General features: G+C 35.8%; 1 protein-coding gene across 9 annotated transcripts in view; it reads left to right on the top strand.

Annotated features, from left to right (window-relative positions):
• The window catches only part of LCOR (ligand dependent nuclear receptor corepressor), a 133,815-nt gene that overhangs the window by 51,831 nt on the left and 64,716 nt on the right, over positions 1 to 17,268 (top strand). For 8 of the 9 annotated variants that reach the window (XM_060101506.1, XM_060101517.1, XM_060101535.1 and 5 more), the window contains 2 exons: positions 7,597 to 7,662; positions 7,998 to 8,077. In XM_060101506.1, coding sequence (XP_059957489.1) covers positions 7,597 to 7,662; positions 7,998 to 8,077 — 146 coding nt within the window. Of the gene's footprint in view, positions 1 to 7,596; positions 7,663 to 7,997; positions 8,078 to 17,268 lie in introns of those variants that run through there. The other variant, XM_060101543.1, reaches the window with a different exon arrangement.

Genomic DNA, 17,268 nt, shown 5'->3' with positions numbered 1-17,268 from the left:
TTTACGCTTTTTAAAAAAATTTTATTGGAGTATAGTTGCTTTACAGTGTTGTGTTAGTTTCAGGTGTACAGCAGAGTGAAACAGTTATACATATCCGTATATCCACTCTTTCTTTTCTTTTTTTTTTTTTTTTCCTCTTTTTTTTTTTTTTAGATTCTTTTCCCATATATGCCATTACAGAGTATTGAGTAGAGTTCCCTGTGCTATACATCAGGTTATTAGTTATCTATGTTTTACGCTTTTATCCTTGAATAATTCTTTTTCTGATTGTTACTGCCACCTTTATTGCTTTCTTTTCTTTTTTCTTTTTTTTACATTTTTCTCATATGTATGCCTCCCTCTTTAGTTTCAACATATCTATGTCACTTTGAGTCTGTTATGAACTGCATATTGCTGTGCCCTACCTGACAATTTTTTCTCTTTTACATAGTTAATTCAGTTGATTAACATTTATTGTAACATGTACATGGTTGATACTATTCCTGAAATTATTTTTTGTGTTTCTTGTTTAGCATGCTCGCTTTTTGTTTAGTTTTTAATTTTATTTACTTTTATAGTTGATCTTTTTTGGTTGTTCTTTATTTCCTCTGGTGATTGGAAATTCTTCAGCTTTATCCATACGTTTTAAGCAAATTTAAAGCTACATTTTCTTATCAACATCAAAGAGTAATGACTATTATAAATTGTTCCCTCATCCCACATGCACACTTGATCTTACATACTTTACTTAAGCATATTTTACTCTTACTTTTTCACCCAGGATTGTGTTGTAATAGTTTGGGATGTTATTCCTAAATCATTAATTTAAAAAATTATATTGTGTTTATCTATTTAAAGAATCCTTTCTTATCTGTTATATTAAACTGAACCCCCCCCCATATTAGTAACAACTGTTTATACTTAACTGTTAGTTTTACTGGTATATTGCTTACCATTATTTTTTATATAAACAGTGTTTTCCATTTTTAGGTCTTTGTTCTGAATTTTTTTTTTAGCTCAACTACTTTAAGTGACTGTTGCTAGTACCCAGAGTAAATGGCTGTCCTATTTTCCAAATCATAGCATATCCAGTAATTTCTTTATTTTACTCATATATCTGTGAAAAATAGATTGGCTAAAAAAATGAGGTTTTTTTACCCTCAGAATTTTGTGAGCATATTTCCATTGGCTTTTAGCATTTACTTTTACTGATGAAATGACTGTCATTCTAAATCGCTTTCCTTTTATTTTATGTAAAATTAAGTAAAATTTTCTCCTTATTTGGAGCTTTTAAACTTTTATTTTTGAAATTCAGATATTCTGCCAGGGGAGTTTTTACTTATATATGCTTTGTTTTCCCCTGAGTATTCTGCCCCAGTACTTCTCAGAGCACATTAAATATGAAGACTCAAGACGTATTCACCATTAGGAAGTTTTCTTTTCCTTCTCCTCCTTCTTCCCCCTCACCCTACCCCCATTTCTTAAATTTAATTTTTAAAAATTTATACTCTTTGCTCTTTCTTGTTCTAGAAATCCTATTTCACAGACATTGAATGTCCTGGCCTCCTCTTCCTCTCTAATCTTTTTCTCATGATTTCTGTGTCTTCAGATTTACTATGCATTGTGAGGACATTTCTTAAATTGGCTTTTTAAATCACTAATTTGATGTATATTTTTCTACTTAATACCTCTATTTGTTTTTTTGGCAGTTTTGTTTTTCTTTTTGCCCCTCCCCAAGCACATATTCTCCACTCCTTTTCCAGAGCAGCTTGCTTTTTGTTTTAAATGCTCTTCCTCCCTGGTTTCAATAGAAATACTATTTATAATTTTTCTTCAATCTCTGATGTTTTTCTTCATTAATTCTGTTTCAGTTGGGGCTGTTAGTTTTGACTGGGTTATTGTTTGTCTTCAGTATGTCTGGTCAAGTTTTTCATCAGTTTTTTTTTTTTTGAATTTTATTTTATTTTTTTTATATAGCAGGTTCTTATTAGTTATCTATTTTACACATATTAGTGTATATAGGTCAATCCCAATCTCCCAATTCATCCCACCACCACCCCAATCCTGCTTTTCCCCCCTTGGTGTCCATACATTTGTTCTCTACATTTGTGTCTCTATTTCTGCCTTGCACACAAGTTCATCTGTACCATTTTTCTAGATTCCACATTTATGCGTTAATATACGATACTTGTTTTTCTCTTTCTGACATCATTCTGTATGATAGTCTCTAGGTCCATCCACGTCTCTACAAATGACCCAATTCCATCCTTTTTATGGCTGAGTAATATTCCATTGTATATATGTACCACATCTTCTTTATCCATTCATCTGTCAGTGGGCATTTAGGTTGCTTCCATGACCTGGCTATTGTAAATAGTGCTGCAGTGAACATTGGGGTGCATGTCGCTTTTTGAATTATGGTTTTCTCTGGGTATATGCCCATTGGTGAGATTGCTGGGTCATATGGTAATTCTATTTTTAGTTTTTTAAGGAACCTCCATACTGTTCTCCATAGTGGCTGTATCAATTTACATTCCCACCAGTAGTGCAAGAGGATTCCCTTTTCTCCACACCCTCTCCAGCATTTGTTGTTTGTAGATTTTCTGATGATGCCCATTCTTTTTCATCAGTGCTTGTGCTGGGTAAATTCTCAGGGTAATAAGTAAGCCATCAAATGGGTTCCTCACAGAGCATGGGCCGGAAGCAGATGCTCAGGGAGAGAGGAAGAACTCTTAATGAGTGTAGCTGTCCAGCAGGGGTGGATTGCATAAAGTAATGAGAAGAGGAGCCTGGTTTTTGCTCATTACCTGTAGAAGTTCATCCAGACTTGTTTGGTTGTATGACACACTGAAATAGCTGGAACATCAGTAAAAAGGGATTAATTACCTTATATTCCTTTGGAGATTGCATGTGAAAGATTGTATAATCTGGTACTTTTTAATTATTCATTTTGGCACTCACTTGTAATGAAGTTAAGTGTGGTATTTGCAAGTTTAAAACCCTGAGTTTTAAGCAAAGAACTTCAGATACTATCAGTCTCCTCTTTGTTTATTAAGCTATTTGTTGATGATTGTTACCAGCAAGCACCTTTGAACTGATATTTTATGAAATAATAATACTCTATTGAAGATTGAGCTCTTTTATACCAGCACCAAGTTTTGCAAGATATCCAAGGGACCTTGATGTGAAAATTACTGATTTTCTCATATGCTCCTAGTTTTCCTTCAGCCCCTCTTTATCTCTCAGACTGATAATCTCTGTACTGTTATCTCAGAGGAGACGTTCCCAAGACTCATGAACCATTTTTTCATTCCATTCATAGTATTTTGCTTTATTTCACAAGTACAGGCTGTTGCTTATTAGTTGGCTATATATTTGATATGTTGCTATCTTGTTACTTTTCATAATCTGCTTTCCCCATTTTGGTTAGAAATAGAGATTATGATTTAGATTGAAGAGGGTAATGTGTGAGGAATTTTAACTTCTGTCTTTTGGGGTTTTTTTTTTTGTTTTTTTTGTTTGTTTGTTTGTTTTGCGGTACGCAGGCCTCTCACTGTTGTGGCCTCTCCCGTTGCGGAGCACAGGCTCCGGATGCGCAGGCTTAGCGGCCATGGCTCACGGGCCCAGCCGCTCCGCGGCATGTGGGATCTTCCCGGACCGGGGCACGAACCCTTGTCCCCTGCATCGGCAGGCGGACTCTCAACCACTGGGCCACCAGGGAAGCCCCTGTCTTTTGTTTTTGAGAGCTAGGTTATTCAAAGCAAAAGCTAAAAACCAGGCACATAGAGCCCTAGTATAAGAGGAACTTTGTGGGAAACAGGAAGACCTTCCTTCCTAGCCTCTTGAAGCATTAAATCTCCTTGAGGAGACGACATAAACATATAGAAGGAAAAACAAAAGCAGTGTTTAGATAGCCTGTGACAAATTTTGTATTACAGAATACTTACATAGTGCTTTGCATGTGACAGAAAAGAGAAAACATAAGGCAGTTGACACATATTTAAAAGGGGGGGAGTGATACGTGAATTCTGAGAATGAGAAAACTGGAAACTCAGGCTCCATGAGGGCAGACACCATGTCTGTTCATCATTGCCTGCCTACTCAGTGCCTGCCGCTGTCCCTGATAGGTGGTAGGCTTTTAGTTCATATATGTTGGATAAGCGAATATCTATTTGTTGAACAAACTGAAGAGTACCTTGAAGGAAATAATTTATTTGGGCAGAGGTGAAATGAAAAGGCTTGAGAAAATATTAGGAGGTAGAAATAGATGACTGAGTATATTAGAATACCAACCTGGATGGAGCTGTGAGAATGAGCAGGAAAGTTCTGAGAAATAAGGCTGTCGGTGGTAGGTTAGGGTCAAATTATAAATAGTTTTGATTGCTGGACTTAGGAATTTGGGATTTGTTTTTAAACAAAGTGGGGTTTTTCTGAACAGATGGTCACATTGTTAAAGTAGTGTTCAAGAATACTGTCTGAAGACACAGTGATTGTCTTCAGGTTGCAGTGAGAAAGAGATTGGAGACCAGCTTTGATTCCAGTTGCAATACTGGATAGGAATTCTTTGGCTAGTAGTCATGCTCAATAAAATTATTAATATTTCTTTACATGTAATAATATATTACATACAGGTGCTTTTTAAGCCCTGGTGATTGAACATAAGGACATAGCTGTCTTTTTCATTATTTATTTAATTTTCCATGGCATTTTGTTTATTGATCTTCATGGCTTTTTTGTGATATCATGGTATAAATTTTGAATACATTTGTTCTTTTCTTGTTTGCCTTTTGTTAATGTCAAGCATAGCACGTGAGACATTCCTTGTTGCTATGCAACTGCTAAATTCAGTATTTAGTATTAATAAAACTGAGTGGCATTAAATTCAGTTAACAGGGGGAAGCAAAATATGACTTAACAATGTCTGATCAGTATTTTTATGGTTTAATGTATTGTTGCAGACGTGAGCAAAAGAGAAGTGACTTGTTTACAGTTACTGTTTTGGTCAAAATTAGCTGTGGTTAAATCTTTGCATTTATGACCAGATTTTTTTTCTTGTTTGATTCTTTTTGGTCTGTCCCTTTGACTGCTCTTTGATAATGTGATTCAGTTTTTGTTAGTATTTGTATGTTACTGATGACGTTCTTACTCTATTATTCTTTCCGATTCTGTTATCTTTTGTAATTTTTAAAATTTTATCTCCCAAAGCTTTTATTTCTTTCTTAGTATTATTTTTTGCTGTATTTACATTTTTCCATTTCAAGAATTTATGGCTAAGCATCCACATTTGGAATTTGTTATAATTTCATATAAACCCAGGTGAAAGCCTATTAGATTTGCTCTTCAGAGTAAGGGCCACCTGTAATCCCCTTTAGTTATTTGCAGTGTGTACTTGGTACTTACCAGATATTGAAGTGCTTTCATTAATATTTGTGAAGTCAGAAATCCATTTTGGGGATAAGAGGGCTTTAGAGGAAGCTGCAGGATTTTTTTTTTTAAGTTAGTGTTGAAAATATCTAGTTCGCAGGCCCAAGATAGGCAGTATCTAGCAATTCTTTCTCATTCCCTCATCACCACCTCCCCACCCTCAAAACCCTTAGCCCAACACTTTCTCTCCTCCCTAGTGTAGGAAAGAGAGGACATAGTAATTTAGTGGACAGTGTTTTAATTATAGTAGGCAAATAATAAACAGGATAGATACCTCCCATTTGCTTGAATGGGTAGTTTGTTTTGCTGATGTCCTTGGAATCATTTTGATGGGAAGAACGAAGGAGAGTTGAAAAACGATTAATCCTTAATAATAAATGAAAAATCTAGAATCTAGAAATCATGAAAATAGTTTAGAAAAATCAACTCTCTAACTACAGTGCAGATGATACAAACTCTAGGGATTACCCTATTGAAAATGATGGCTTAATATTAAGGACAAAGAAATCCCTTACATTATTACAATGTTACTCTTACATCCAGGTAAAATACTGTTTCTAGGGACCATCTTGTCTACTCCCTTACTTTCCAAACCCTTTATGGTGATTGTATTTGTGGTTAGGAAGTGTCCCTGTTTGTGGACCTCATGTATCCACCTGGCTATAGTATTTACATTAGTGGTTCCCTCACTTTTGAACATAAGAGTGCTTTTTTAACAATTAAAAAAAATTATAAACCCTTAGGTGATAATAGATTATGTGACAAAATACATAGTGCCCCAAACTACTAGGAATTCAGTGACACTTTATATATTTTCTTAATTGCAGTAATATTTGTGTGCATTTGAAAAGTTGTATGTACACTGAATGCACAAGACCTATTCTTTCTAAAGGTCATGCTTAAAGGACATGGACTCATGGACCTCTTGTAATTATTTGAGCTCCTAATGAGGTCCATGATACATAATTTGGGAACTGCTGCACTAATGAATTATTTGTTATGTTGTATAAAGGTACAGTTTGATTCTCTTTTGCATTTTCCTCCTTACTCTTAATAACCCATAGAAAACAGCAAGATGGCAAAGATATTTTTACATTGTTTTTCATTGAGTTAATCAGCAACAATTGAGATAATAAATTAGAAAAGGGTTTTTTTGGTTTGTTTTCATTTTCTACTTTTTTCTTTTAGAACTTTCTAAAGGAATGTTTTTTAAATTTATTTGGCTGTGTCGGGTGTTAGTTGTGGCTTGCAGGATCTTCTATTGCAGCGCGCGGGCTTCTCCCTAGTTGCAGCACGCAGGCTCAGTAGTTGCAGCACGCAGGCTCTCTAGTTGTGGTGCGTGGGTCAGTAGTTACGGCACGTGGGCTTAGTTGCCCTGTGGCCTGTGGGATCTTATTTCCGTGACCAGGGATCGAACCTGCGTCCTCTGCATTGGAAGGCAGATTCTTAACCACTGGACCACCAGGGAAGTCCCCTCATTTTCTACTTTGTACTGATTGAGAGTGGTAATAGTTTAAACATCTATGTATAGGTATATTTGAATTCTCTTTCTCTCTCTCTCTCTTTCTTTTTGTATGTGTAATTAGTGGGTTCTAGCTTCATAAAGGAACCAGTGAGTAGTTACTGTGGCAATGTGAACTAATTACAGAAGTCTTTTTCTTTTATAATATTTAAAATGGGCTTTTTTGTGTGTGCATGTGATACAGATGTTGTTTTCAGTTAGGATTTTCCTTCTTAAAAAATACTGTTAGATTGAAGAATCTATTATCTCAGTTCATATTCAGAAACATGCCATTTAGATTAACCCAGAATATTGTGGAAATTTTGAAGAAGTTTGACTCTTTCATTGGGGAAGGTGCTTTTTAAAATGAAGTTTGAAAGTTTATGTAAAGAGGTATTTGGAATTTTGTAAGATAGTAAGAGATCTCATGAATTTCCATTCCTTCATTGGTTATTTCTGCTGTTGTTTTGTATTGTCTTGGAATGGACTCTGAATTTGTATTGAGTGTTATTCACTGACAAAAATGCAAATGCTCCTTTTAGATTGGTCATATACTCTCCTCAGCATCCCATCAGTAATAATCTGGAGGTCCTTGAGAATTGGAAGAAAACACCATTGTTTTTTCATGCAACAAGGTTAAATTTACTGTAGGGAATATTATTGTAATAATGGATTTTTTTTCATCCTTTTAGGGTTTGAAAGTATTCTTGAAGGGCTGTTTGGACCTGCATTATTAAAAGATCTCAGTTTATTTAAAGGTATTCAAAAATTTTTTTGGCATTTCAAATTCTTCCTGGTGACATAAATGATACCTTGGTGATTTAAGCCCCAGTCTCCTTCTTTTTATTCACAGTTTTATGTGGGTTGAAGCTATATCCATGTAAGCATCTTTTTGTGTGTGGTTGATAATGCAGATATATGTATGAATAAGGTGTATTAACTAGTGAGCAATTATTGCAAATAAGGAATTTGTCTACTACTTAGGAGTGTTTTTGTTGTTAAAATAAATAATATTTTTGAAATTAGTTCTCATTTGTTTCCTGAAAAATCTTCTTTTGTAACTGTTAATTTGTTATTCCTACTATTTTTGCAGACTGTGAACCTGAAAGCATTTCCGATTGGACTTTTGATGAAAATTGTCTGTTCTGTTGCTTGAGAAGAGATAAAGTAAAGGTAACCGAGAAACTTGTGAAACTTGTCTAGTGTGGTATTTTATAGTTTTTATTTTTCCAAAATTTGGTTACTTGGTTGGAGGATTTGTAGGAGTACTGATTCCATATTTATTCATAAAGGATTTGATAGTAACTCAGTTTTGCAATTTAGACTATTTCTAGTCTGTTGATTAGCCTATTGAGAAATCTGTATCCCATCATGCATTGCTCTATTTATTTAGTTCACTAGGCAGAATAATGAACTAGGTCTCAAACTGTTGTGTTTATTTTAAATATGAAATGTATGGTAATTCACGTAATGGGAGTCATTCGTACAGTAACATGGATCTGGATCAAGTAGTTATTAATTCATGTAGATTTATGATGGACTGTGGTTTATGCTTTAGTGTCTTTCTTCATAATATATGAGCATGGATGCTGTTTGTGTTCAGTTGTAAAAATTGGCTGTACCTTTGCATTTCTGTTGTTTCATTGCTTTGTATTAAACATAAAAAGAATTTTGGTTTAGAAACATTTCAGTTGTTGGAAATATTTATTAATAATGGTTTATTCTCTTATGTTTCTTTTTATGGTATTTCTGTTCCCTGCTTTACAGCTTTGGAAACATTTTTAATTCCTTCCTCTCCCCTGTACACTTCTAACTTCAAATCATTGACCAGGTTCTATCAGTTCTTCCATTCTTTTTCTTTCTATAGTCATCACCATAGTTCAGACCATTAGCATTATTTCTGGACTACTGAAATAACATGATTGGTCTCTTTTAGTTTTCTTCAGTGTGTTATAAACACTGCTACATGGTTAAACCCCTCTCCTCCCTACCTCCCCCTGACCCTCACCCCTCAAATGGTGTGGAAATGTTACCCTGCACTCAGTCTCCAGTGACTTTACAATTATCTTTGAGATTCATTAGCCTAATGCTCAGTGCCTCAGTACCCTCCACAGGTCAGTCCACTTCTCTTTCTAATGCTACCCCACTAGTCTTCCATGCAAAACTGGTCTGATCGTTTGTATTAAACAACATGCTTTTACCATTGGAACTACAGCATTGCATACCCTTTATTCTTTATAGCTTGAAATTCCCCTTGCTCTTACTCTTACCTTGACTCCCCTTTCTTATTAATGGTACACCTCTGCTCTTATTGCTGTTCTCACCCTTCGCACTGTTGTAGTAAATATTATACCAGTTAGTTGTCAAGTAATATTCTGCCTTTTGTTGTTTATCCTTTTCTGTGTTTGAATCTTGTGTTCCTGACTACACTGTCAACCTCTGAAGACCATGAAACATGACATGCTTCTTTGTACCCCTGCATATGGCTACTCTACCATTATTTACCATTGTTGGAAAGTTGCTTTAAAATCAAAGCAAATTTAAGAGCTTCTTAACGTTCTTCATTTGTGGCATCTTTTTCTTGCTTAAGTACATGAAAAAGTTTTTGTTGTGACTATCCAGGATGGTCTGTTTTTATTGAATTAATGAGTAAAGTGTTTTGAAATTTATTGTGGTTTGAAAAAGACCAGAAGATTAAGCAGCTACCAATGAAGTTAAAGTTAATCATTTTAAACTGTGTGTGTCTGTGTGTGTGTGTGTGCACACGCATATGTGTTGTGACTGTCTATTGAACAAGTTATTTAATAGGCATTTTGGTAGCATAGAAGAAGCCAATGATTAATTACCTTTCTTTCAGAATTGGTTTGGGAGGAAAGCCTTTCTATGTTCAATAATTGAGTACAGTATAGTCTTGTAATATGATAGAGTTTTCCATTTCTATATGAGGATAAAATATTGCATGAATATTTTTAGAAGAAAACAGAAATAGCAACGCATGGAACCATGTAGCATTTAACCATGTAGCAGCTGTTCTTACTGTTCGTAGTTCTATAATTTTTAGTTAGTATTCTAATTAGGAAGAATATTTCTGTTTGAAAACCCAGCTAGATCTGGGAAAGCTGGTTTTCTCCATTAGGCATTTCACTACCTGTCTTGGGCATTTATTTTTTTCAGAGACAGCCGTAATGTCTATGGAAAATAGGAAGAGAGAGCCTAGAATGTATAACTTGTCAAGTGTATAGCTTTAGTTGTGTTAGATTTAAAGTGATTTTGTTGAAACTCTTTGCAGGCACTTGGAGCATCTTATCTGAGAAGCACTAGAATCTGGAAATTAAATGTATCTATTGGGTTGAGGCTTGGCTGACTTAAGATTCCAAAAATAGAAGAAATATGTGGAGAGAATGGTAACAGCCAAGAGGTGGCAGCATAGAGCACAATACTGGAATCTTAAGTTGGGGTTGGCATGGCGAGATGTCTAGATAATGTTTGGAAAAGCTGTTAGAAATACTGGTCTGATATTTGGGAATGAGATGGAGGTTATGCATATTTTTTAGTTAATTGGATTTTCATTGGATACTGACTGTTAGAATGGAAAAAGTAAATACATTATTTATATTTACTTTTAAAAATATCTAAGTGAAAAATGAAGTTGCCTCTTCAGAAAATATAACAAGTATTCAGCTAGAAATTAGTAAAACAGTTGTTCATCTATACTTCAGCAGTTAGAAAATATAATTTGTAAGGGAAAGACAACTAACATTTTTTTTGAGCATATACTATGTGTCATTTACTTTTGTTTCCATTTAGTCCACACAACAATGCTATAAAGTTGGTTAAAGGCATCCCAGTTTTACAAATAAAGATATGGGAAGGGTCACAGAGACTAAGTTATGAAGTCACATAGCTGGGATTTGATCCATGTTTTTAGAATACATGCATTTTGATAACAAAACTAGAAACACAAACATGGGAAGTGATCGAGTAAGAATTAAGAAGCATTTGGGATTACTCAGTTTGAAAGGGGAAGAGAGTAAGAGTGTAAATGGGCATGGGTATATTTGAAATAGCCAGTCTCAGATGTGCTAGGAGTCACTGCCTACCTGCCTGCCTGCCTTGCTTGGCTTTTTCTTTCTTTCCTTCCTTTCCTGTTTGTTGGGCATGTAGTAGACATTCTAAAATATTTACTAAATGAGGAACTAAGAAGTCAGCATCTTTAATAAAGTTGGAGAATTATAATATTAATAGCTAACTGTTGTGAGTGCTTACATGTGCCAAGAATATATACAAAGTTCTCTGTGTATTATTCACTCATGAGGCTTTTTACTATTTCTTAGCTTCTTTTTAATATTTTAGACATATAAAACTGTTGCAAAAATAATAAAAAGAATTCCTCTATACCCTTTACCCAGGTTTCCCAAATGTTAACATCTTATGTAACCACAGTACAGTTATAAAAATCAAGAAATTAACATTGATACAGTACTATAATCTGCAAGCCTTTCAGAATTCACTAGTTACCCCAGTAATGTCATTTTTCTGGTCCAGGAGCCAATCTAGGATCACACTTTGTATATAGTTGTCATGTCTCCTTAGTCTCCTTTAGTCTGGAATAGTTCTCAGTTTTTCTTTGCCTTTCATAACATTGACAGTTTTGAAGAATGCTGGCAAATTGATTTGTAGAATGCCCCTCAATTTAAGTTTTTCTGATGATTCCTCATTATTGAATTCAGGTTATGCATTTTTGGCAAGAACTCTACAGAATTGATGTTGTGTCATGCTTAGTGCACCATATTGGGAAGCACATGGTGATGTTTACTTTGATCACTTGGTTAAGATGGTGTCTGCCAGTTTTCTCTACTGTAAGGTTTCTGTTTTTTTCCCTTTTGTGGAAATCGTGGAGACGTACTTTGAGATTTTGTAAATATCTTTTTCTCATCATACATTAGTTTTAGCATCAATTGATGAATCTTGCCTGAAAAAATTACTACTGTGGTGTTTACCAGATGATGATTTTCTATTTGTATTATTTCTTCAATCTCTGTTAGCTGGAAACCTACTGTAAGGAAGAGGTTTCCCTTCTCTATGTTTTTGTTTGTTTACCCATCAATATGGACTTACTTATTTTGTTCTTTTGGTTATAATTTATTACAATCATTGTTTATTTTGTAGTTCGAATTGTTCTGGATTTGGCCATTGAGAGCCCATTCAGGTTGGCTCTTCATCTTTTTTTTTTTTTTTTAAACATGTTTCTAAAAAAAAAAAAAAAAAACATGTTTCTATCATTTCTTTACTTTTTGGCACCAGAAAATATTCCACACTTATCTTTGCTTTCCCTGTCCCAACCCTGGATTTCTCCAAGGAATCCTATTTTCTTTTATTTAGAAAATTGTATAAGAAAGCAAGGTACTAGGTATACTCATTGGTACTAGAACATCACTGCTTCTAGGCCTCGTCAGTTGTCTGAGCTAGGAAATATGTATGTTTACTTAAATATATGTATACATACATCTGTATTTCTTTCTGTATCTATTAGAAACCATCTTGTGAGGCTTTTATTAATTGTAGGAGCGTGTTGATAGTATGAAGAGCTGATCCAATAGTAGTGAGAGAGTATTGGAGAGATGGGAAGAATTAAAAATTACTTTCGCTGTTTCATATCCCTAAAAATGGACTAATTCTAAGCAATGAACCAGTCTGTAGTAATGACTGTTCTTGTACATGGATAGAGTAGAGATAGCAATTATAGAGTAAAGAGCATGGATATTTTAGTAACTAAGGATAAGGTAAGATGAGAAGTTGTACAAAAATCTAAAATGTTTATGCTCTTAAGTTTATTATAAGACTGTTAGTAAGTTCAGTATTTGACTAGCATAGTAGAATGTTTTAAGCAGTTGGGACTTGAGCTGCATTTTTGAAGAGTACATAGGTCTGGGTAGGCAGACACAGGAGGGGCACATCCTGGGTGGAGCAGAGCATTGATTTTTGTGAGTAACCAGTGATAAGCCTAGAGTCCCATTACAGATCTCTTTCAGTGTCCATCTACCCTCAGGAATCATGTATAACTAGATAGATTTCATTAGTCTGTCATGTGTTTACTCCGAACATTTCATAGTTTCCTCTGTTTTGTGAGTATACACTAATTAGAGGTTTAGATATATCCTTCTAACATTTTAATTTTTATTTCTATTTTAGCACATTGAAATTTATAGTAAGAGCAGATACTAAATCTAGTTATTATTTTCTCATTGTATTCTACAGCATGTATTTGTGTGGAATTATTAGTTTGGGCATATTCAGTGCTGCTAGATAATGACTTGTCTGTCATCTTGTCCCAGAGTACCACAACTCATTAAGTATTCATAGTACCTATTATATAAAAGGAACTGTGGATGAAAAATTTATCAATATAGTGCCTATCTATTAAGACTGAGAAAGAAGAAACAAATATGAGAAGTTCAAGGGTTATTTACTTGTGAGACTTAAATAGATACAGGGTAGAGTTAAATGGATACCACAAATTAGTACATGATTAACTACTTGCTCAGTTAATTGTACAAATCTAAATTGCAAGACCTAACCTTGTTGTGTTTCCAGAGGCCTTTTATAGATTATTTTAAAAGATTCAGGAAAACCACTTGACACAGTGAATCATTGCTCATCCAAGATTAAATATCAAAGAGTTTTTTTGGGGGGTGGGGGCAGTTAGTGTGTGTGTGTTTTTTTTTATATATACTCCCAATCTGTGGACTTTTTCCCCCTAAAACAAACATACAGACGTGGAGAAACCATTAATCGGAGATTAACTGTATACAGTTTTTTTGTTTTTTTTTTTGCGGTATGTGGGCCTCTCACTGTTGTGGCCTCTCCCGTTGCGGAGCACAGGCTCCGGATGCGCAGGCCCAGCGGCCATGGCTCACGGGCCCAGCCGCTCCGCGGCATATGGGATCCTCCCAGACCGGGGCACGAACCCGTATCCCCTGCATCGGCAGGCGGACTCTTAACCACTGCACCACCAGGGAGGCCCTGTATACAGTTTTATGTGGTTAGAGTTAACCAGTATACTTATCATACTGATCATTTGGCAGATTTATTGAATGTCTGGTTCTGTGATAAACCAGAGAGTATACCAAAGAAGTAAAAAGTGGGTCCCTCCTTGCTTATGGAATGTTGGTGAGACCATGGGTGGCTAATGGAATGAAAGGAGATCTAAATTAGGGAGATTTAAATCCTCCATCCTGCTTGCCCAGAATCAGAGCTCTGATATTGAGAGTAAAATTCCCTCCTTCATTCTCATATGCAATATTTGAAAAGGTAGTAGATAACACAAGAAAATATAAGTACGTAGCAGTTGAGAGGTGCAGCAGGTGACACTGGAATTTGCTTAATCAAGGAGATCAAATTCAACGTGAACCTTAAAAGGATCTGTGTTTTAGAACAGTTAATTTGATAGTTATTTTTAGGATGTAATGGAGAGAAAATTAGAAGAGGTTCTTGTAATCATCCAGAAAATAAGCCTGAACTAAGGTCTTGGCTGTGCAGATGCATAAGGAAGGGATGTATGTAGAATATCTAGAATAAAGAATTGCTGAAACTTAATGATTACATAAATGTATATATAAGGGAGAGTGAAGTGATACTGATCTTAGGCTTTCTAAGCCAGGTTGACTTAGCATGGTGAATTAACAGAGGTTGAGAAGTAAGAAGGGGAAAGGTGTAGTGGCCAATTTTTATGGTGAGGATAATGAGGTTATTAGCTGGAAGCAGTTTGCGATGCAAGCAAGCCTTTAGTTGGAAGTGTCCAGGAGACAGAGTTGTGGAAATTGAGTTGAAAGAAGAGGTCTGAGCTGAATACACATTTGGAGTGTTCCTGAAGACATACAGTGATCGGTTTCTTTGAGCAGGTGAAGTCTTTGGTGAGAGGTAAAGCGCAAAATAGAACTGAAGAAAACCTTCATTTTAGAAAGTAGGAAGAAGAATCAGATTGAAAGGAAGGTAGAATCATAGAATAAATGGGTTGCTCATCTTGAATCAGACATCTTCCTGGCCCCATCCTGGGTGATAAGTAGGGAGATGAATTGTCACGTTTGTTGCTCTAATATGGACTTCTGTGCCATTTCCCAAAATGGACCCTAAATGGGTTGAGGAAGTACCCCCAAACATACTCCATTGGGCTTTGAGAGAATAGCTTCTCAAGAACACTGGTTGTGGGAGCCAGACTATAAGTCTGACAGGGTTAATGAATAATTGAGTGGTGTGGAAGTTAAGAAACAGATATAGACTACTAGTTTGAAAAATTGTCAGTGTCAGGGATGTTGAAGGAAACAGGACCATAGAAGGAATGGGCAGTTGGTTTAAGTAAAGATATTTTGGGGAGGAGGGGGAAATACATAATATTTATACTCTTGGAAGAAAAGAAACTGGTGGGAGGAAGAAATTAGTTATTAAAAGGAGGGAACAGTTGAAGACGGCAAGAACCAACAAGAAATTACTCAACAGTGATGAGAGATTCTTATTGAAGTTAGAATACAGTCAGTGTAACTGTAGGTGTTAACACTTGGCAGGAATTCAGTGAGGCAAGAATGCCTAAGTTTAAGAATCCTGGCTAATTGACTTGCTCACACTGAGGGCAAAGAACAGTGAGGAACTCTCAACTATGAAGGCAGTGTTTTAAAAAAATAACAAGGGGGAATAGGCTATAGTAACTGTATTCCTCTCACTTGAATTGCTACTTGGAGTTTTCTGCTTGTACCAACAACAAAAAAAACATAGTTTCAAGAAAATAAGATTGCATTGCCCGGCAATGCATTTTTGAAACCATTTTTTGGTTATTATTATTTTTAATTTTTTTTCTAATTGAGGTATAATTGAAATATAACTTACTAGTTTCAGGTGTACAACATAATGGTCAGTATTTGTGTATGTTGCAAAATGATCATCACAGTAAGTCTAGTTAACATCCATCACCACACATAGTTATAGTTTTTTTTTCTTGTGATAAGAACTTTAAGATTTACTCTCTTAGCAACTTTCAAATTTATAATACAGTATTTTTTTTTTACAAATTTATTTATTTTATTTATTTATTTTTGGCTGCGCTGGGTCTTCGTTGCTGCACGTGGGCTTTCTCTAGTTGCCGTGAGCAGGAGCTACTCTCTTCGTTGCGGTGCGTGGGCTTCTCACGGCGGTGGCTTCTCCTGTTGCGGAGCACGGGCTCTAGGCACGTGGGCTCAGTAGTTGTGGCACATGGGCTTAGTTGCTCTGCGGCATGTGGGATCTCCCAGACCCGGGCTCGAACCCGTGTCCCCTGCATTGGCAGGATTCTTAACCACTGTGCCACCAGGGAAGTCCCTATAATACAGTATTATTAACTACAATCACCATGCTGCACATTACATCCCTAAAACTTACAGATTTTGCAACTGGAAGTTTGTACTTTTTGACTACCCTCACCCATTTTGCACCCTCTCGCCACCACCAGTCTGTTCTCTATGAGTTCAGGTGTTTTATTTTGTTTTTAGATTCCACATAAAAGTGAGATCATACAATATTTGTCTTTGTCTGACTTATTTAGTATAATGCCCTAAAGGTGTATCCATGTTGTCACAAATGGCAAGATTTCCATAAAAAGCTTAGTATTATTCGTGTGTGTGTGTGTGTGTGTGTGTGTAGATAGTTGGACTGACCACATTTTCTTTATCCATTCATACATCTACGGACACTTAGGTTACTTCCATACCTTGGCTATTGTAATTAATGCTGCAGTGAACATCTTTTTGAGTTGGTGTTTTTGTTTCCTTTGGATAAATACCCAGAAGTAGAATTGCTGGATCATATGGTAGTTCTCTTTTTTGGGGGACCACCAAACTTTTTCCACATCAGTTGCACCATTTTACATTCCCACCAACAGTGCATAAGGATTTCAGTTTATCCACATCCTTGCCAACATTTGTCATTTTTTGTTTATTTTTTATTTTTACATAGCCATTTTAATGGATGGAAGATGGTATCTGATTATGGTTTTAATTTGCATTCCCTAATAATTTGTGATGTTGAGCATCTTTTCATGTGTTTGTTGGTTGTTTGTTTATCATCTTTGGAGAAATGTCTGTCAAGTACCTTCCCCATTTTTTTTTTTTTTTTTTTTTTTTTTTTTTTGCAGTACTCGGGCCTCTCACTGTTGTGGCCTCTCCCATTGCAGAGCACAGGCTCTGGACACGCAGGCTCAGTGGCCATGGCTCACGAGCCCAGCCGCTCCGCGGCATGTGGGATCTTCCCGGAACGGGGCACAAACCCGTGTCCCCTGCATCGGCAGGTGGACTCTCAACCACTGCGCCACCAGGGAAGCCCCTTCCGCATTTTTAAAT

The sequence above is a fragment of the Mesoplodon densirostris genome, chromosome 1 (genome assembly GCF_025265405.1).
Source record: "Mesoplodon densirostris isolate mMesDen1 chromosome 1, mMesDen1 primary haplotype, whole genome shotgun sequence".
In the NCBI taxonomy this organism is placed as follows: Eukaryota; Metazoa; Chordata; class Mammalia; order Artiodactyla; family Ziphiidae; genus Mesoplodon; species Mesoplodon densirostris.
This window is presented reverse-complemented; position numbering and strand designations above follow the sequence as displayed.